Raw genomic sequence first — 23,254 nt, 5'->3', positions numbered from 1 at the left:
GCTCATACGTCAATACTCCGCACACAGAGCGTTTTGGTCTATGATAGTGCTTAAAGGGACCAGAGCACACCGTTCCTTCTCTGAAGAGAGCACTGACCATAAACGTGATGGTGCCAAAATGAAAAAGGTCACTGTCGTCTTCTCTGTTGCCCAGAGCATGAAACACCAGACTGAATCAAGAAAATACACACCGACCAAAAGGAAAGCAAAATTCCAGCACTGTCTTATTTTGAATGTTGAAGTTTGAAATGTACATGGCCCATGGTCCATAACTGCTCTTTAAAACATCAGAAGAATAAAGCAATTCTGAAAACAATGGTTAGCCTGGAGCACAGGTTTGACAGGAGATGTGCAGCCAAGACAGAAAGCGACACCAACAGGTAAAATGGGACCAATGACGGAGCCCAGCCTGTCCACAAGTCATGTTCCACCCACACAGGAAAAGTAAGGAGGATGAGGTCACAACGACATGCTCCTCTTACATCATGGAGCTGAGAGTGATGACATCATGAGACATGCTCCGCCCACACCCCAGCTTTGCAGAGGATGAGCTTGCTGGACATGCGACTATGGGAGATTCCCCACCCGTCAAATGTGATACTTACTTGTTCAGCACTGGAAGACAAAGCTTTTCCTAGCACATGAAGTATTTCATTTAGAAGGGGAGATTCCTTAAGAGGCCATGTCACACAAAGGGAAGAGGAGAAGAGAAGTCATTCAATTCAGAGGAACATTCAAGGACAAAAATATTCAAAACAGAACACACTCCCTTATTTGGCAACACAATAATAGCCAAAATATGAAAAATGACTGTAAAAAGTAAGCTATAATTACATAGAAGGAATGAGGAATTCCTTAGAGTGGTCTTGGAACAATACGTAGTAGTACAGCACATCATGGCTATTTGATCAGCAAGTAATTAATGAAAAATGTGACATTTATGGTGAAAGGCTAAATGAATGTGTTTTCCTGATGAGATGGTTGTAAAAACAAGAGGTCAATCTTGTTTTTAATTTTAAGTGTGCATAGCATATCAGTTTGTTTCTTGTTCAGCAGGACCACATTTTAAAAACAATAATAGTTTTAATTATTTGACACTATTTCTTCATAACCTCAAAAAGCAAACTTGCTTAGGATTTTGCAGCTTTTAGAAGACAAATAGTTAATCAGAAAGACTGAGCTCGGATTGCCATATCAATGTTCCAAGCGTGATTTCCAATCTAAGAGAATTTGGTACTTAATTCAGAACATTCTTGTGTGGATTATGACTAATCGCACTCTAAAGGGGGCATTTACGTGACTGCAGTACTGAGCAGCTCTGTTTGGCGTAGTGTGACTGTCAGCTCCACCCACACAGCTTCCACAGAGGTGTGTGGAAAGGAATTATGGCATGCACATGAATCGGACGGCGGTCAGAAGAGTTTCTTTTGAGTACGCACTCGGCGGTGTACAGGCGATATACAGGCGATGTACATCCCAAGGTGCATGCTGAACTGGATGCAGGGTGTGAGTGATCATAAATTGCTCCCAGAGGCCTACAGGTCTCTGGCAATGCCGCTCTTCACGCCACACCTCCCCTGTTCAAGGGGGACAGGGAAAGGGCATTAAAGTCATTCTACAGCCCCCTGGACCAAAGCCCATGACAGCTGTCCTCTGCCTCCTAGCAGACACAGGGCCGGTGTACAGGCTCAGCCAGGCACTGGACCAGAGATGACCAAACGGCAGAAAGAAAAAGGAGAAGGGCAGTTAATTGTGCCCTTAGTTAAACAGAAACAATTAACTACCCGTCTATGCACTACGCATCCAATTCACCCGTGAATGCGATCCTTGGGCTGATCGAGCAATGATGGAACCAATGCGTAATCCATATGTGCATCAGTGCATGGCCTGCAGTCACACACAGGAAGGAAGGGAGAGCTGGTGACAATTTGTGCGGATGGTGCAGGAACACAGTGTGTGACAGAACAAACAAGCAACCAATGTCTGTGAAATTACATCCCTCAAGCAGCATGCTGAAAACCTGCCAGTCACAATTCTGTATAATTCAATTTTGCTATTATCTTAGTTAAACGCTAACAGTTTTGCCACCAACTAAGATAAATATCTAAGTTGGTGGCGAAACTGTTAGCATTTCCATGTCAATAAAGTGGGTAGCGTTGTTTCAGTGTCACACTGAAAGCAGAATGTTTTTCTCAATGAAAACTACAGCCTGGTGTTGCATAACCGCTTTAGGAGGTCAAGTGAACACTATTTAAAAAGTCAAATGTCACCATACGAGTTTGTAAGTAGTGGATTAATTCTGTGATCTGTCTTTGCGTGACAGCACGGTGGACTGTAACAAGTGAGGTTGAAGATATTTTTTTCCCCCTCCCAAATCTAAACTGCCAAAGCTAGCGAAACTAACTCTGGTGCTCCTTCTCAACGAAGTTTACATGAAAAGAAGCATGTCAACCCAGGAAGGCCTTTAAAAACAGGGGTCTAGTAAGAGATATGCCCAGTAAAAGACTTTTGCATGACTTAAGAACATTCTGATTCTCTAAGCAAAGCTAAAAGGTCATTGCAAATGCATCCCCAGATCCAATGAAAGACCATCAAAAATGTAGTATGTGGTGTAACTTTAAAAAAAAAAAAAAATATGTATATACATAAAATGCAATGAAAAGAGAAAAGACAGGTACACTGCCTTACACCAGCAAATGGTTATTTTGAAAGCCTCTGAAAACACAAGATTCACAATGACTGAAACCATATAACAAGAGTTACAGCACCTGCTCTTCTGTAACCACTTTTTAAATAACCATCTGCAAACAATGGAATCTCATGGCAATCTGTTGCTCCCCTCTAGTTCTAAGTTTTTTTAGAGGACAGCTGTTCAGAGACTGATCACTTCATTTTGTTCCGCTGTACGTCTGAGGGGTCAAGTCAAGACCACACAGAACCACAGTCCAAAACAACCAGGACAGAAGAACAAGGGATTAAAGCAAACACCGACAAAGGGTGTCATCATGCTTCAATTTAAATAGCAGCTGTTAAGGTGATGGGGGCCAACAACCGGCTTCACCAAAGCATGTGAACCTCAGATTGGTATCAACAAGGCAACATTCTTTAAAAAGAAAAAAAAAAAATTGCCACCTTGCCAAGAGAAAACATTGTTACTACTGCAGTGACTAATAAGTGCTAATACTAACAAACATCACAGAAAAGTAGTGCACAGCTGGACTGCCAGAGGACCAGACTTCCCTCCCTCTTACCTCTATACTGGTGCTAAGGCTGCTAGGAAGGGTTTCAGAAGTCACAGTTGTGCTTTGAAGGCTGGAGAAATCCCACAGGTTGGCCGGGGACGTTGGCTCGGCCGCCTTCGAGGACTCCACACATTTCTGATTGTCCAATAAGGTCACTTCATAAAACTCCTGGATATCTGGAGAAGCAAGAAGGAAATGGAGCACCAGGTGGTGCCACGGTTAAAGACTTACACTTGTAACCAGGTGGGTGCCCATTCATATCCCTGAAAGAACGTACAGCTTCACATTTTACCATGCATAAATCTCATGACTAAAACTTATGCTCAGCAAGTCTGACAAAATAAATGCATAAATAAAATCCATTGTGAGTCAAGAAAGCTGGCCACATCTGATTAAAGACTAAGTTTGCTGCTGTTATAGCAAAATCAAAGTCTTATGTTTGTGAATGTTTACACCTACAAAGAGGCATGCAAGGATCAGGAGCGGCTTTTCAGGGGCTAGAGGGGTGGGGTCTCGAAAGGTTATTCGTCAGGATACAGTAACAGCAAGAGCTGAATATGTAACTGCTCACATAAACAACATATGTTGAACCACACATAAAACCTAGCGGCCATGAAGCTGCGCAGATACTAAATTAAAAGACGACAGATGAATCCAGAGCACCTCTTTAGGGTCATGTCTTACTCTACTGTGACACACTGCTGGTATGTGACCACTGTAACTAAACCACTTCCAAAACCTTTTATTCCCCCTTTCAAATGTTGAGAAAGTCATTTGCAGTCTCCACCAAAAAAAGTTGCATTTACATTTCATTTCTATATTCACTGCTTGTGTGTGTGTATACACACACACACACACATATATATATATATATATATATATATATATATATATATATATATATATATATATATATATATATATATATATGAGTGAAATATGTTAAATCTTGGTTTCACTTCCAGGTAAAACTACTAATTTCATTGCCTTTGTAATGTTTTTTTCTACAATTTGGTCAAATGTGTTCACTGTTAGATATCTTACTTTGTGTTCTGGTACTGAATAATCACACCTAGTCCTCAGAGCCACGAAACACATTCCTAACACCCCGCAATATGGCTTTCGAGACACACGGCCAACCCCAGCCTCATTCTACAACAAGTTGACTTTCACACAGCGAACTGAAGTGGACGGAAGGCGCAAGTGAAGAACTCCTCTGCGCAAAGCTAGCCACGGGCTCAGCTTGCAGGCTCAAAATAACCCTGGATCACACTGAGTGGGCTGTGAAATTAGTATAAATATTTTCATAGTGCATGCTGGGTGGAGGGCTTCCCTTCATCTCAGGTTTCCTCACACCATCAGCTCCTGATGTCGTCACACCTCCCGCTCCAGTTCACCACCGCGGCCAAAAAAGCTTTTGGAACAGACACCTCTCTGCCTGATGGCAGATGGAGTAAAATGAAAAATCTGAGTTTGGAATCAACTATGTGTCATCTTCAACTGGTCCCTTAACCACTTTCAACTTAATTTGTATGAATACAGTACAGCACAGTGCAACAGCAGGTAGCACTGGTGCCTGACTGCTCCTGGGCTTTAGGTTCAGACCTCATTTCAAATCTGGCTCTGTGCGGCAGGGAAATATTCCCACGGTGTTTGCATTGGTTCCCTCCAGTTTCCTTCCACAATGCAGAGACATGCATTTTGGGTGAACCGGTGACTAAATTGCTCTTAGTGTGTATACGTGTAACTGAGTAAGTATCTACGCAATTGCTCTGCAACAGTTTAGCGTCCCTTCCAGCTAGTACCCTTACTCACACCCTATACATCCTTGTATAGGCTCCAGTCCACCCCAATCCTACACTTCATAAGTAGTTATTGACAATAACAATTGATCAATTCAAGACCTGAATACAAAAGTGCTAAGTCGAAAAATGGAGGAAGCCCTCCAAGTAGCCAAGAGTTTGTGACCACAGACTTATTTTTAGTGTTACGCTTAATTTCTCCTGCAGGAATGGACACAGGTGAGTTAACCAAAAAAAAGGGGGGGCACACCTCTGGTCTCTTGCTGACTCTTGGACACGTTCAAAACGAACATTAAACCATGGTTACTGAGCTTTGCAGCAATACCTTCAGAGCAAGCCCAATGAAGCCAAAGTTGATGACCAGCTTAGAAGGTAGCTTTGTTAATACAGGCTCCCTCAGGTAACGGAGCAGGCACGTCTGGCTCCTGGGATTGTCACATTGTTAAAAGCACAAAGTGCAGAGTGACCCGTGTCACATCCAAGATGCACCATAGTCATTTAAAAGCACAGGTAAGCTAATGACTTTATTCCACAGTCATGTCGTATTCAAACCTGTATCTCAAAGTGCTCGGAAGTCATCGGAGCTCCTAAAGGAGACCCCTTGATGTACCTGGAAAAAACATGCACACCCACACCAGCAGAGGCCGAGGGTTAAATTATCCCAAGCCTTCAGGTACCCCAGTAGAACGGCACAAAATGACATTGTGGAAAAAAAGCTGGCCCCTACCTCTGAAGGCCACTCCTAACATTTAACAAGCAATCCCCACAACAAGATAGGCAAATTCAATGGAGACAAAACTTAAAAGAACATAGACTATCTTAAATTTTGAAGCAAAGGCATTTTTCAGCAGCTACAGCCAAACTTATACATCTAAAAGAATAACCTGATCAAAACAGTTATTTGGCAGGTATCTCAAAGTCACTTTTGTCATTCCACTTATAGGTCAGTTATACATGCAGGGGAACAAAATTTCAAAACTTTGCTTCTCTTTGGACCTCTGCGCCACACACACATAACATATAGTGCAAGACAAGTGCAAACACAGGGCAGTGGAGTACAAAGTATTGTTGCCAGACTCTGGCCTAACATACAATATACACACACACTTACTGAAACACACAGACAATATAAATAATACTAAAAGATTTACATAGAATATACAGTGCAAAGAAAACTATACAGGACATAATTTACACTGTAGCATTAGAGACAGGGGATGAGCTATAGGAACATAAACAAATATGGGGACAGTGTGTACTAAGAATTTAACAGTTCAAGTGGATTTTTGGGGGCAATAACCAACTTTAAGATTCAGTTATTGTGCAACGTGTTATTTTGCTTCATGTATTTCACAAAAATTCTCTGCTGCATGTATCACAGCATCTATCAGTTACATGAATTGAGAAGGCTGCGTTTCCACAAAACTTTTTTTTAAAAAACCCACAGTTCAAAACACTGCGTGCTGGGGAAATTAACCCAGTGCCTCTGGTGCAACCTTCTGTAATTTAGTCTCCTGGGAACATCTTCATGATCGCAGATGGAGTTACAATGACCAGCAACAGGACACATGTATGTGTGACTCAGTTGACAGCCCTGCCAGACCACCAGAGTGCATTCGGTGCAAAGGCGGCCACTAGAGAGACTGCTGACACATCATGTCCCCATCCAACATCCAACCAGCAAAAACAGAACAGATTACAGAACACAGTTTTAATAACATGTCTTATTGCCAGTATGGGCCCAGAGAATAAAGTTCTGCTTAATCTGGCTACTATGTAGAATTTCCCATTATCCCATTTTGGTCATGATACATGGAGACAAACACCTTCCACCCAGACTGATTACACTTCGTCTGTACTACACCTTGAAATGCTACAGACGCGTTTGCAAAAGGCCAAGACAGGCCACAAGATTTAACTGCTGACAGAGCAGCATATTATTAGAGTGAAACAAGGTAATTACAGTAAATGTACATTAGGACATCTGGTTGGGCAAGTCAAGAGATTATATATATATATATATATATATATATATATATATATATATATATATTTCTTCAGACAAAGCTGCAATGTGTTTTGTGACCAGCATTGGTTGGGAAAGAGAGGGTGGAGACGTCACTTCATTTAACTTTCTCCCTATTGCGAACACCTGTTTGTTCGCAAAGTGAAAGTCTGACTGCGCTTTACCGAGTCCAGATTTCCATATCAGTCCTGCATGTCCTCTCACTGTGCAGCAAGGTCACGTGAACCACAGAAAGCACGTGTGATAACTCTCAGAAGCTCAAAAACGGCCGAGGGCACGCCCGATGCGGGTGAGATGGGAATCGACTAATTTTTCGACCGGTCCCTGGCGAGTGCCGTCGCTAATGAAGAACACGTGCCCAGGGAAATGCGGTATGGCGGACTCTGTCACAGAAGGTGGGAAACGATGAATCACAGCGGCCCACAGCGCCTGTGACTCAGCTAGCTGTTTCAGCACTGATGTGCTGCCCTGGTCCCTATCGTCTGTCTTCATAGACGCACACGGCTCAAAGTTGGGTGATTTGAGCATAATGCCATCTGACCCGCTCATTAAAATCTCCTTAAAAGTTAAAATACCCACATAGTAGGCAGACTGAGCATATGCTAGAAGCACAGGGCACAAGGCAGGGTACACCCTAGACAGGATGCAGTCCACCACAGAGCCTTAAACCCTCAGGTTATTCTTAAAACATTTATTTTCCAGCCAGTACCATAGTTGTCCTTACATCTTCCAAACTTCCATGAACAGGAGGCTAAAAGTCCAACCAGAACCTTATACCGCCCAATTGGCCCAACACATAAAGACGGCTGAAGGCTGGATAAAGTTTCCCCAACAGGCAAAGCAGCAGTTCTCAGTGAACTGCAGACAAAGCATATCTTCTCAATCATTCCCTGGTGCTTCATCTCTTCAGCGGGTGAACTGAGCATCCTTGTTTCAAAGTGGGACCCTCAAAAGCAGAGCTGCTGTAATTACCATATACTTCACTAGCCATGCACATGAACAGCAGCACAGCAATCATTTTCCAAATGTGGCACTTAAGGAGCCTGTTTGGTTTACTTCCATTTCTTAACCATAATTCTCTCTCTCTTTCTCTCTCTCACACACACACACACACACACACACACACACACACACGTCTAAAACCGCCTATCACAAGTGGGGTCCCGGCAAACTGGAGCCTAACCCGGCAACACAGGGCACAAGGCTGGAGGGGAAGGGGACACACCCAGAATGAGATAATACAGTTTTGGTGTGTGAGTTTTCACACAACTTTGTCAAATTAGACTGTTGTGAAGTTCTAATTGAACAACAAAGGCGTGCACTTTTAGGCCTCTCTAGCGCTTCTTGGCTTAACCACAGACATCCAAGGGGATTGCAAGAGTAACACGTTAATTTTAAGCAAATATGCACATGAACAACCTGAAAAGTCCTGCAGAAAGGTCACAGAGGATGGAGATAAGAGACTGAAAACACTTTCGCTCTCTGACCAACAGTACTGCCTCCTGGCTGTGGGAAGCAGAGAACTGACGTTACACTAAAAACTGCGCTAGTCCCTCAGCTTCAGATGGCACGGTGTGAACGCAAGCAGTTGGATGCAGGTGCTATAAGGTTCATGTTGCAGAGCAACACCTGTATATCTGGCTCCTGACACCATGGGAACTAACTTCCCAGAAGGAGAACAAGCTACTTGGCCTCCACCCTAAATCTACATTACTGCCGACTAGCTATGTGCTTTACCAAGAACATTTATATTAGAAATTTGCAAGGACAGTTGCAAAAATTCCATGAAAATGTGGACAAACTACTTCTGATGTTTCATGATGTCCTGCATGGGATGAGACCAAAGAACAGCAGCATAGAAGAGTAACAGAGACATTTGCAGAAAGTTCCAATGGAAGACGAGCTAAACAAACGCACATTCGTGAGCCTCCTGAACAGATCAATCTCCTGGCACCAGACAAATGATGTGACATTTCAAAAACAGTGCTCATCTGCTGGGGTTATCAAAGGGCACACTTCAGTCAAAACAACATTAGTGTCTGAATTTCAATGCACAGCAGGCAGCCAACTGAGGGAACTTAACGTGGATCAAAAGAGTCATCACAAAAACAAAACTCCAGAGTTCAAAACACAGTTTTACATAGCTATACATATGCCAACATTGATGATGCACTATAAACACCAGTCAATAAATCCATTTAAACTGTGCTATTCAAGTGGAGAATCTATACATCACAAAGAAAACAATGAGGAAGGAAGCCCATGTTGTAAATAATGCAAAAGGGCATTCTCTCTCTGAGCAAGCAGCCCTTTTCAGATCAACTTGTTCTCTGGGGAGCTCCAGAGTGCTATTTTCATCATGTACCATCTGAGATTGTCTATATATAGACGGAGCAATCGTAAGGAATAAGTAGAGCAGGGTACAAGTCGCGGCATTAGCCCCACAGATCATCTCACTTCAAGATGAAAACCGGTGAGCGTGCAGTAGGAATCCGAGAGCAGCAGAGATTGGGCGTCCTGCAACTTTCACACTGTACAGTTGAGCTCCATCAGTAGAATGACAACCCAAAACGGATGGGGTGGGCTGGGGGGGGAAGAGGTGAGTACCACACGTGGAGAGCAATCGGAGCCATACACTGAGGGGACGCCAGGGCTGGATGCCACAAGGTTTTCCTGGCAAAGTGTCTGTGAGGCTCTATTCCTGTCGCATTTCAGCCATAGTAAAGTCCACTATCCCCTGTCCACTCCAACTTGGACAGTCTTTTCCAGCACAGCGTGGAGCCAGCATGGCAGGGCATGGGAGCAAAAGTCCAAATCACAGTCACTGCTGTTGACATAAATAATAATGGAGCCCATTAAAAATGTTTTTCCCCCCCTATGATCACATCTCAATCACCAGCAAGCATTTACTATTTGTTTGTCATATCAGCATTTTGTGTCACTATGTGACAAGAGCACTCTATAAAAATAAATTTAATTGAACTTTGTACAGTGGACCAACTCATGTATTAGTTTGACCCTTAGTCTGATTTTAGTTGTTACTCTATAGTCCACCTTACTTAAAATGTAGGCTCAACTGTAGTTTGGAATATACTTTTCATTGGGAAAATATTACAAATACTCACTAATAAAAACAAAAACAGTAGACCAGTTTTAGATATTGTTTTTGGTTTGAAAGAGGAGTGCTTCCATAGCAGGGGGGGGGGGGGAAAAAAAAAAAAAAAAAAAAAAAAAAACCAACAACTTCACGTTGAATAACCACAATGGATTCCATCCTTATCCGACATTGCATAACAAAACAGGCTGAGCATCCTGCAGAAACTTTACAGCTCAAAGCTGTAATTGAAAATTTAGGAAAATTTCACTTCTTCCACTGAGAATTTTCTTCTGTGCCAATACTGTTTCATAATCTTCCGACTGTACAAGGCTTTAAAATGTTAAAAAAAAAAACTGAGCAGCACGCATGCGTCGCTACAGCCTCACAGCAGGCAGAATTGCACAGAGAGAAAGAATGAAAAGCTATGAAGCACTGCATAGTGAGAATGAATTTGACGGAAATGAGCCTTAGTTCCCATATAAATGCACTGATGAGTACAAGAACATGTGCAATGAAGTCCAGAACACTGTTCAAAAGGACTACTTAGACTCAGAAGGGAATGAAGAGCTGACACAAAGACAGCGGATTAAACGCATCTAAGAACACAACCAACTGTGGCTAAAAATCTCTTATGGCAGAATCCACTGCCTGAGTCAAAGCAAAGCTGAGAATCAGAGTTTAAGCTCAACATCAAGATGTGAATCAAAGATAAAGCACAGCAGGTACAGGAGCTTGGCCTCTCCCTACAGGTATTACGCACAAGAGGCAACCATCCTTTACTTGACGGCTCAAAACCTCATTGGAGAGGTCAACGGAGGTGAATGAGATGACAACAGAAGGCCAAGAATGTCCTCTCCTCCAGCACGAAGCTTTTGCTCGTTGCTCTCTGAAATGGGGGGAGAGGATTAAGAGTGGGTAATCATGTCAACAGAAGGATTACGTTTTGTTTGTTCCTCACCATAAACATCTTGGAGAGGGCAGAGATTGGAAACTGCCACGCAGATCCATTTTTTGCAAGAAACATGAGATGGGGGTGCCAGCGCGTCAGCAGGGCGTCTGGTCACCCTTGGGACATCTTCAGAGGTGGAGGCACAACACTGACATTTCCGATGATGTCGACACACTGCACTTTGTCAACTCTGCCGCCCGCAAAGACATCAGTATGACCAAATCTTCGTGCTGCAGCCACAATGAAACGTGCCCAGTAGTACAGACCATTCACATTTCCGCTGATGACATCTTTCCTCCTGCTCCACACTCCTCACTAACAAATGTCCCACTGGGGACAGGGGGGTATGTCCCCTTCGAAGTGACCGCTTATAAGTGCATAAAGAGTCCCACGGGGACCAGAGCTGCACTCTGTACAAGCGGCAGACCATGGTCTGCATTCCCTGCTCATAAGCAAGCACTTACGACACAATAGCAAACTTTTTACAAAAACTTGGGTCTTTTATTCAAGAGCAGTCATCATATTTCCAAACAGATAAGTAATGGAGATCCCAAGATGCATTAGAGAATAAAAGGCTTTGGTTACAGCTGCAGCCTTTCGACCGAAAGACCACAGGTTCAATACCCACCTCCGGATGTAGTACCCTTGAACAAGGTACCGACCCTAAAACTGCTCCAGTAACATCACCCAGATGTATAAATGAATAAATAATTGTAGGTGTACTAACATTTTAAGTTGGTTTGGAGAAAAGCGTCAGTTAAATGAATAAATATAAATGTAAATTTGTCCAATTTATGGTCACAGTGGTCAAGAGCCTATATCTGAAGCATAGGGCACCAGGCAAGAATGACTACATCCTAGACAGGAAAACCAGTCCATGACAGGGTATCCACACACACACACACACACACACACACACATTCACAAGCTATTGGCAATTTTAGTCATCAATTCACCTGAAGCAAATGTGTTTTGAGCATGGGAGGAAACTGAAGCGTACAGGGAAACTCCGATGAATGCGGTGAGAACACGCGAACTCCACACATACTGAGCCAGATTGAAATTCATGTCTGAACCCAAAGCCCAGGATCACTGGTGCACTAGCAATAGCTGTGCTGCTACCATACCATCAGTTTCAAACAAATACACCGGCTGATAAACAGAAGCAGCACTTATGTATCCTGCATAAAAAGCAAAAGACAACACGTTCACAGTATGCTGCTTATACAGATGTGAGCAAAAGGCAGGGACAAGAGCAGATGTTTTGGTTTTGGTTGGTGGCTTTGTTCATGGCCACGAAAAACCAAAAAAAAAAAAAAAAAAAAAAAAAAAAAAAAAAAAAAAAAAAAAAAAAAAAAAAAAACTTTGTGAAGTCACAGTGTGGAGAAGCCAAAGGCTTCCCTATGAAAACAACTCTACGCTGAACCCGATCAGCATGCAGCCAGAACACATCAAGATCTTCTGCTTTTGACATTCTGAGCAATGTCTTCTAACTCCTGACATGCAACTAGTCACCCAGGTGAAGGTTCATGCATTTCTCCACCTCGCTGGAACACACTGCATCCACCTGCTGGGGAGTAAGCAATAGTAACATCTGTTGTTTGTGGGTAAAACTGCTTGTGCAAATCAAAGTTCACTTTAACAATTATCCTTCCCTTATGGACCAGTGTATTAATGAGAATGTTACTGATTACATTTGAATGTCAGTTCTGGGGTGGAGATGACGACACCACATTCAATTAAAATAGAACAACCTAATTTTATCCAACCCTCATTAGGAATATGCATAAAAGCAGCTTTTAGAAGACTGTACAACACTATTAAAATCATCCAGGAAGCACAAGTGCAAAAGGCATGAGGCCAGCGCCATGTTAACATACAAGATCAGAGTTAAACACAAAATCAAGTATCTTCCTGGGGGGGCACGACGACTATATTATTATTTTCAAACACAAAGTAACAGTTGTTATATTTCTAATTTATGTGGATGATGTGATTACTGGCATTTTATTGGCAAGACAGCACAGAAATTAGCCGTGAAGCCCACACACCTGACGGGACTCGACAATGTAAAACACACAGATTTAACACATGTCCCTGGCTAGGAGCAAGCTGCAGGACTGGCAACAGCAGCAGTCACTCACGTCATGTTAACAGCAGCTTTCTGTCCAGCATACGTTTGCATCTCCAAGCCGAAACAGCAAGAAGCACTTCCACAAACCCCAGGGAGAAAAAAAGGACCTTTAAGTTAGATATAAAAAAGCAAGCTGTTCCACATTCCAGTCGTTTCAGTTTCCTTTGCCAACACGAAGTCACGAGTCTAATGGAGGGGTGGAACTCAGACACTGCTAAGAACAAGAAAGGACCTTGTGAACACGGACACTGTCATGCACATTTAGCATTGTCCAGCCTCCAAACAGGGAAACCATCTAGACTGGAAGGGGGCAGGAACTCCCCGAAGAAAATCTGAGAGGTCAAAATGAGCAACAGCTGTGAAAACAACAAGGTAAATTCCTCCTGTCATGAAGACCACCATCACAGGGCACGGACATGAAGCTGAGAGATCCGAATCGTAAAGGACCACCAGGTGAACTTCAGCAGCTCACAACAGGAATTTGACCAAACATCACATCGGTAACAGGACACAAAAACATCCCCCATGAAAAAGTTAAAAAATAGAGATGGATTTTTGTTTGGTCTTGAGTTTCATTTCCCCAGTTCAGAATTATCAATCCACTGTGATATCTGACAGAATATCACACCCACAGCTGATGACCTCACCTCAGGATGATCTTTCGAAAGAGCTGCGAACAGCTAAACCAGTGAAACAAACTATGTTTGCAAATGTAGAACATCTACTGTACACATGCACCTGGGGAGGTTTCAAAAATAAGTGATTTAAACAAACGTGCCTTTGCCATATTAAAATATGTACAATTATTTACCCATTTAAACATCCGGGTAGTTTTACTAGAGCAGTTTAGGGTAAGTACCTTGCACAAGGGTACCACACCTGTTGGTGGGAACTGAACCTGCAACCTTTGGGTCCAAATGCTACCAGCTATTAAGAGCTAAACACACCTCCTGACCTCCACCACCACCCCATCGGGAAGTGCAGACTCACCACATCAGAGTTGGTGAACTAGAGCTTTTGAGCAAAGTCACGTGTGCAAAGATATGAAACATTCACAACGTATGCATGTGTTCAAATGGTTAGTGGTGGAACTTATGGTTGCACAGCAGTCAGAGCTGTTACTTTACATGATGAAAGTCTCAGGTTTGAATCCTGCTACTGATGGATGAAGGTTCTAATCCTGAAGTAGGAGAGTAATAATACTGTGCTGTATAAATAGGGAAATCACTGCAGAGTTGACTGACTAAAGTTGTAAGCTGCCTTAAAGCCAATTGTACAATGAAGAGTAATCAGAGTATTCAAATGAATGATCACTTTGAGGTCATATCAAATGTTCATGTGAAATGAAGTGGGTACCAAGCTGGGGGGGTAAGGGGGGTACCTATGAGTGCCTGGAAGAGGTTGCTCTGGAAGATGTCGATGACCCTCTGGATGGAGTGGCGGAGCTGCCTGTCCTCGGTGCGTCCGAGCTTCGCACGGTACTCCTCCAGCAGCAGGAGAGCGCGCTGGGCATCTGTCACACACGCACAAATGATTCAGTAACAGAGAGCCACATGATGGACACACACAGACAGCATGTATCCGTAGTCAGTGCCCCCCCCCCCCCCCGGAGACACCCTACCCCAGATCAGTCACCATGTGCTCAGGGGTCCCACCCCAGTGCTCAGGGGTCCCACCCCCCCTAACGTTCAAACAAGCCTGAACACCCCCCCCCCCCGGCCACTAACAGTCAACTCCACTGCTGTTGACAGTATTTGGCGGCGAGCTCGGAGTTGTTGTAAACCCTCCCTCGCTGCTGCAGAATAAAATAGCAAACCCCCCCCCCCTTTGGGGAGTCGCTCACCTTTCCTCCGGACGGGCATTGCGGTACCGGCCCGTGACCCCGCACTCCGGCGGCCACAGTGCGCTCAGGTGCGGCCGCTGAGGCGAGCGCTCCACCGGAGGAGTCGGCTGACGGGCGCTGGGACGGGTCTGCTGCGCTCCTCCGGCCGGACTCTGTGCTGCACTGACTGATGCAGGCGGACAGCGGAGAGCGACACGCGGCAGGAGCCCGGCACTCGGCGAACAAGTTACAGAAACGCCATGCAGGAGCGGCGGTCCGGGCTGCGGAGCTAACCGGCTAAAAGGCGCTCAGAAATAGCAAATCCCCGTCTCGAGCTCGCACATTGCAAAAGTTCAGAGCGCGCGCGCGCTCCGCGTCCACGAGCCACCCCCCCCCTTTCTCAGTACTGTCGCCTGTCCGCGCACCTTCTTTCGCTCGCCGCCCCTCCTCCGTTTATCTGCTTATTTGTGTCCGAGTCAAACTTCTCTTGTGCTCTCTTTCCTTCTTTCCTTCTCTTTTTCCCTTTTTTTCCTTCCAGTGTACCAGAAATTCCAAACTTTCTGTCCAAAATGGCGACCTGGAACGGGGAAACGGCGTCACGTGACCGCGGTCCTAGCCCCCCCCTCCCTCCGGTCGCCCAATAGCGAGCGCGCGGCAGCGACGAACCGTCTTTGATCCGAGGGAGGGGAAAGGTGAGCCTCGAGCGCGCCTTAAAGGAGCAAGGAGGGGAAGGTGCAGGCGCGCGGGCAACTGTCGCCACAGGAACGTGCACGGACAGTGAGCGGCACGAGCGGATACAACCCGCAGATCAGAGGCTCTGACAGAGCTTTTACACTTCTTCACTGTGACCCAATATGAACCCGAGTGTGTTCCACAGGTTCATTTTGATAAGGAGATTCAACCACCTTTACCTTAGTTTGCTGAATATTCGTGCCAATGCCGGGTAATCTAGAAAGACGGAACAAAAACTTGGTCTGCTAATCCGCATTACACGATGTGTGTATGATGACGTAACTAGATTCTTTCAAATTGCACCATATTCAAATACATATAGGAAATACAGTACATAGCCTACTATGTTTGTACCTTCTCACTGAAAGTAGAAGCACCATTTAAAAATCTGTTAGTAAAAACTACTTATTAATACTCCAGATCAATAGAAATGCCCCACAGTCCACCAGGAAAAAACAAGGATCCCTGGTTTTGCAATATTTAAATGGAAGATAGTTGCCTAATTTATAGATGTAAAATGGGGTCAATTCAATACATGAGGTTTTTAGAGAAAGTCAAATATCTAATAAAATGTTGAAATTAAGTATGAAACATGCAAGATAGAATAAATTGGTTAAAAACGCATTAGGTGTCAAGTCCTGATTCAGACATGCATGGCCCATGTGTCACAGATCAATATCTCTATAAATGCTGTACAGTTTTTGAATTCAATATGTGCCCATTGCAAAAATATCAGTAAACAATTACAAAGAATAACTCAATAAAAATAGGTCTGTGGTTAGTCTACATACTGTCCCACATTCCTCTTCATTATATATAGCACTGGAATAAAATATGGAAACATCTTGTAGTCCGTATGTCACTGGCTTTCATAATTTTAAAACATACAACAAAAATGTTTCTGCAGTCTTAAATGAAAACGGTAAATTATATACATATATACAGCATGTGTTACTGCATATGTATGTTAACTGTGCTAAACCATGATTGGAGCACATTAGATAGTTTTATTGAACTGCTTTGAAGCCACACTAATATATTTGAAATTTCACATACGTTTCCCCTCAGATATTAATTTTATGAAGGCATTTAAATCAGTAGACATCCTTTCAAGAAGAGTTCCAAGGTCAGTTTGTCCAGTATTGAAATTGCTTAAAAAATTGGTCGTATAAAATTTCCATTTGGTGTTCTTTTATTCCTCACGTGAAAGGGAATGTGAGACCTTGAAAAAAGATTGATGTACAAATCTATTCATTTTGTGTGCTTTGTGCAGTGTACAGCAAAATGTGCAGTAGTGCAATATCCTTTAGCACAAAATTGGGTATGTACTGTATGTATGTATGTATATATGTATGTATGTATGTGTCTGTTGATGAGGCCTCTTCTGCATTTATTAAGGTTTAGTTTAAGTTAATGATCATCACTTTGCTCCCTTAGCATAAAAAAAAAAAAAACATGGCCATAGCTTCTGGCACACGGTCATGGCTTATTTACATCATTGGGTAAAAATAGCTTGTTCCTTGAGAAAAACTCTGTCTAAATGTACTTCCAAGTTATTTTGTCAAACTCTTGCACACTGCCAATGTGTACATCATAAATAAGCTCCTTATATCAGCATTGACATTCACGGTCACAAAAATGAAAAAACAAACACTGTAGAGTGGCCCAGATTAGAGAGCAGGTCTGGTGTGAGAGGATGTTATTTAAAGGCGGTCATGTTTTATGAATGTCCGTGTGTCTGTTTTAGTGTAAGACCAGTGCTTTTTGCCTGCTTTCTCAGTCTCTGAGCTCAGTCACATGTAGTAACATGGACCAGTCATCAAGGTCAAAGGAATACATTTAAGTTCAAGTTTATTGTCATAAGTACTGCGTACAAGTATCATGAAATTCTTCTTGAATGCTTCACCACAGACTATGAACAAAAACAATAGAAATACCACACAATGACAATAAATAACAGTAGACAGCTGGAGAACTCAGAACATGAGCATGCTTAGTGACAGTGTAACGTGCCAATGTGCTTCGAGGGAGCAGTCCAACTCCAGTTACAAAAGGTGGCACATTGGTGAGTGTTGTATACTCTTACAGCAGTGGGGTAAAAGCTGTTCCTGTACCTAGCAGTGTGGGTTCGAATAGAACTTTATCTGATGCCTTCCTCCAAAGCAACTTACAATGTTAAGCTACTTTAAAATGATTTACCCATTTATACAGCCAAGTGACTTTACTGGAGCAATTTCAGGGTGTGTACCTCACTCAAGTTTCAAACCTGCAACCTTTGGGTCCAAACGAAGCAGCTCTAACTACTCTACCATCAGCTGTCCCTACCATACTACATACATATAGTCTACTGTAATATGTGTCATTTAACAGTAAGCATACAAATTTCCCTCCCTTGTATGAGTTTTAGCAGTTTTACTATGTTTTTACTACTGTCAACTAGACATTGAACTATGTTTTATCTTGGTAATTCCTGCAAAGTGTTTGGTTTGCATGAAAATAGTAATATACACTTATATAATAGGACCCAAATGTTTTGTGTTTTTCAACTAACGAAAAAGTTAAAACTTCATAATGATTTTACTTAAAAACTCCATAACACTCATTTCCTTCATGAAGTGAAATGGAAGTAATTATTTCTGACATATTGTACGCCTGATATTTGACCAGACTGGTGCTAAATGAACGATCTGACAGCATGATATAAAACATCATTATGCTGTGCTTCCCAACTCAGTTTTGTTCAGCAAAGCCTTAATCAAACAATGCCACGAAAAGCAAATTACATTATTTACATCAAAGTCAAAATATGATTGGGAGACATCTCACATCTAAGCTAAAAAGAACATTGTCTAAGTAAGCAGAAAAGTTCAGAATGATGGAAAGAAGTGGCTGATATAACCGATTTCAGGAAAAAAAAAATACATGGCATATTATTTACTTTATTAAAATGCAGCATTAAGCAAAGTGTACATCCCAGAGCCTGAAATACTGTTCTTTTTCCATATAAGTGCTCATAGCAAAGGCACATATTTGTTGAGCACTGAGGATAAACCTAATGGGGAAAAAATAATGTTTGGTGGCCATATTGTACATATATTTTAACTCATGTCAACTTCCCCCCAAAATGCTGAAAAAGTAGAAGTTTCCTCCTTGAATACTTCATAGTTTTCCTACTGTGTTTTTACTTGACGTTTCCTGTCCATATTCCATGACTATCGAACCCAGTTCCTTATGCAAACAAACACTCTACCCAAAGCAAGAGCTGCCTTGTGTTCCGTCACAGTGTGGAGGAAAGGACAGATCAGCATGGTTCTCCTTGCTGCAGCGGCTCTACGAAAAAAGAAGCCTCCTTCGTTCAGGAAGCAAGTCGATCAAACATGAACCAGCACCAATTCCGGAGACTTGCCCGTGTTTGCAGCTCCACCCTGGGTGTCGCACCCAAATCTGTCGTGTGACAATAAAAAAAACCCTAACCAGATATCACCGATTCAGCTGTAAGAAACATTAGTATAAAGAAGGACGAGAAACAGAGGCGCTCTAATCACATTCATTAAAACGCGTGGCATCATCCATAGAAAAATTACTTTACTTACTATACATTTGTTGTAAGCTCATCAAGAGCTATCTTTTTTCCCAATAGCATCAAATCAAAACACCACCCAAAAATACGCTGGACATTCAGTGCATCTCACATCCAATGCCTGCTGAACTCCTATGTTGGTTAGTGTACCAATGTGGTCGAAGTCCAGAAAAGGCCCATCACTGTGAGACTCATCATTTCAGCAATCACAGGAAGTATTGCTTGCAGTTCTGCATGGGGCACAAGGTAAAATGTGAGGTATGGGGAAGAGATGAAAGATTTTCCCTCTTAGCCGCACATCCTCCTGAGGGTCTGCTTTAATATGCTTACAAAATGATGTAAGGCAGGATTTGCTCAGTGCCATCTGGCCATTCAGAATACCGTAAACATCGGCCTATACGATCATTTTGTCTACTCCAAAGAACTGGATTGCAAGGAAATCCACATTGCTACAGATGGGAACTTGGACGGCGTTTCTGTCCAAATGCCAAGATGCTGACGTGAGGCAGGGGCTGCCCCCTAAGCTGACCTTCAGGGCCGTCTTTGAACCCAGAGCCATATGGTGAATATGTTCTGGAAAGAGCGTGCTCCTGCCATGTGGTTAAAAAAAATTACCGCAGATCACGCACACGTCCGATGATGAACAACGACGGAGTGCGTGTGCGTTGGCTGTGCGCGTTTGTGTGCTCGCTGACCCCAACATCCTTTGTCAAGTCACCACTATAAACACAAAGCAGGAATACGCTGGACAATTAATTATTCAGAAAACAACTGTCTGGCCAGCGATAGGATTACAGGGCTTCTGTTTAGAGCCCTTTTACATCGATTCTTGGCTGCAGCTTTACTGGTTCATTTCACTCAGTCGACTTGGGTACAATTTCTGCTCCGTTTTTCGCGCAGGTAATTATTTGTCTTTCACGCAGATGTCCACTTCGAAAGCTATAAACCACAATTATTAAGTAGGACGTGTGCACAGACAAGGATGTAAAAAGTACAGATGTGGGGTAAATGAATACACCCTCCCCATCACCCGTCACATGGCAGTAAACATAGAGCTCCCTCCTACCAAACTAACTGCAAGTCCCACTCAGGACCACCACCATGATGTTTAAACTCTGAAAAATATTGGACACGGTTTAAATATATGACATGCCCAGTAGTATACAGTGCTGTATAAGTACGATGATAATTTTGCTTTTCCATTGAAATTTATTGCAACTGTTTGGCATGTTTTCCTGCCCCATGTTTTAACACAGCTCATACGGGCGACTGGATGCAGAAACACGGCCCCTTAGCACTACGTATTATTGTATGAAATATTAAAACAGTACGTTTTAGTGTCTTCTCATTGTTTCAGAACCGCTTGTCCCATAGGGGGTCACGGGGGACCGGAGCCTACCCGGCAACACATCTTCTCATTGTACAAGATGTTAATCAGAGAAGACAGTTCCGGCAACGCCGACAGACTATATGATCGGCCGAGTCAGGAGACTGTGCATGGTGCAAACGCAGACTCGCTATTTCTCCAAACCGGGCAGTTCAATGGGGTATATACGCGCAGCCATAATTTGCACAACTTCGGGCAGAAGAAAACTGGTGTGTTTCAGTCAATTTATCCTTCGTTCGCGATTATGAACAAGGCTCTATTTTTTCCCTTTTCAATGTTGTGTGGGCGACTTCACGATTGGCCTTTGTGTGAAACTATTACAGTGCAGGCATTGTGACCTAAACGTGTGAATTAATGTGCACAGGGACCTCAGCGAAGAGAAACAAAAGCTTCAGATGCAATTCCTTGAGACCCAACAGACCAGGCCATTGTAAACAGCAATAAGATGTCTTGTTTTTTTCTTAAGAAACCAATTTTTCTGTGTGTGGATAGACCCCCTGTAGGATAATACTTCCATTATGACGAGTTTTTTCCCCCGTCTTTTGTTATACCATGTGGGGTAAAACAAAATGGTCTTTTCAAACGCGGGACAGTGTCGAATTGTGACGCGAAGTACGTACACACCAACTACTGAACTATTTATAAGGCGCTGAGGTTTATTCTCCCGGTTGCTTGGCTTGTTGTTTACTCAAAAATGAGGAAAGAGTTAATGGAAAGCAGCGAAGGGAAGAGATGAGACTGGATTCCAGCATTATGAATGAAACAACGACCAGGGCCATAGCGAGACAGAGACGGCACAGAATGCTCCTGATGTCTCTCAAAGTCACACAATTAGAGAGTTAGAGTCATGACCCTTGTCTGCTCCACATGGTAATGTGAACAGGTGAAGACCTGTACTTGAAACATTGCCATGCCATGATTACCTCCCTGAAATTCTACTTTACATTTATTTAGCAGATGCTTTTCTCCAAAGCGACTTCCAACAAACTATGTAGTGTTACCAGCACACACACCTTATTCACCACAGTGACTTACACTGCTACATACACTACTTACTCTGGGCCACTCATCCATACATCAGTGGAACACACACACACACACACACACACACACACACACACACACTATGGGGGAACCTGAACTGCATGTCTTTTGGAGTGTGGGAGGAAACCAGAGCACCCGGAAGAGACCCACACAGACATTTGGCCAATATGCAAACTCCACACAGACTGAGCAGGGATCGAACCCATGTTCTCTCGCACCACCCAGGCGCTGAGACAGCAGCGCTACTCTCTGTGCCACCGTTCTCCCTGATGTGCGTTATTTTGTGCCAGCTTCATAGTAAACCAAACAAATATGTACATTAAAAAAAATAAAATTTGCCTCACAATTATTTTAACTCATCTTTAAGTGTACTGAGCATTTTGAAAGATGTACCAGTATTTAGATAGCTTAGTATTAGGGAAGTTTAGACAGCGTTAACAAGTGCGTAGACTCCGCAGACTCCGCAATCAAGTGTTCCCCCCACATGCGGTTAGATTGAAATGATCGTCTGAAGCAGGTTGCAGCTCCTGCGAACACGAGGAATCAAACTCAGTTACAGAAAGTACTTAAACCAGCTCTTGTCAGAAGATGCTCTCTGCAGTCTTCCCCTGCCAACATCCCATGTTTACCGCGTGTGCGCTTAGCGCAGCCATTTCACATCCCAATAGTAACAGTGGGCTAAAAATACTGCTTTTTCACTGCAATCCACACACACACACACAAAGCAGGCCAGCTCCAGGCTTGATGGTGCGTTGCCTCTCATCCTCTCCTTTCCCGCCTATAATCCCATCGCTGTTGGAACCATGAAATTACATGTGTGGATTAATCGCCGTGTTCGGCAGACATGAGGCGCAAATTGGACCGAGGGAGAGCAGCGCACCCGGCCGGCCCGGGCCAAGCGCGCAGGATTGGGACTGCGCCCATCGCAGGAAGTAAGAGACAGATCAACGCCAGTGCCGCAGGCGTTGACCCCCATTCGTCATCTGGGCTCAGGGTGCACTGACATTCTGCACCAGAGGTAGCACAAATGCACAAGCACTAGGGGCATGGGTGTGTGTGTGTGTGTGTGTGTGTGTATACACTGCAAAGTGAACTCCATCTCCAGGAGAACATACAGGCCAATGCAAATAGGCATGGAAAGCATGCGAAGCAAAGTCAAGCAGACACTCCTATCATTAACACCTTTCCTCTGTATATGTGTTTACAAGTCCAGCCCAACTACGTATAAAAGATAAAGGCAGTTCACTCCACTCCTGCCTGTTAAAGCACACAATGAATCACGCCATCATCTGTCATGTGTCAGCGCTGTGTCCTGATATGTTTCTCTTTGTTCGGAATCGTAACTTTATCGATTGCACTACACTGTCAATCTGTCAGATGGGTAACGTACTGTAGATTCCGAACCTCTTTTACGTGTGATCACGCTTAATGGCCGAGGT

General features: G+C 43.4%; 1 protein-coding gene across 18 annotated transcripts in view; it reads right to left on the bottom strand.

The window, feature by feature from the left end:
- LOC108921599 (disks large homolog 1) overlaps positions 1–15,680 on the bottom strand; it is a 94,397-nt gene extending 78,717 nt beyond the window's left edge. For 15 of the 18 annotated variants that reach the window (XM_029249091.1, XM_029249092.1, XM_029249094.1 and 12 more), the window contains exons 1-3: positions 15,094–15,680; positions 14,632–14,763; positions 3,252–3,418 (exon numbers count right to left, since the gene is read on the bottom strand). In XM_029249091.1, coding sequence (XP_029104924.1) covers positions 3,252–3,418; positions 14,632–14,763; positions 15,094–15,112 — 318 coding nt within the window. In that variant the 5' untranslated portion in view covers positions 15,113–15,680. Of the gene's footprint in view, positions 1–605; positions 672–3,251; positions 3,419–14,631; positions 14,764–15,093 lie in introns of those variants that run through there. The other 3 variants (XM_029249107.1, XM_029249108.1, XM_018731124.1) reach the window with 2 other exon arrangements.
- Between the last annotated feature and the right edge of the window lie 7,574 nt (positions 15,681–23,254).

This window comes from Scleropages formosus, chromosome 25, assembly GCF_900964775.1.
Source record: "Scleropages formosus chromosome 25, fSclFor1.1, whole genome shotgun sequence".
NCBI classification, from domain to species: domain Eukaryota; kingdom Metazoa; phylum Chordata; class Actinopteri; order Osteoglossiformes; family Osteoglossidae; genus Scleropages; species Scleropages formosus.
This window is presented reverse-complemented; position numbering and strand designations above follow the sequence as displayed.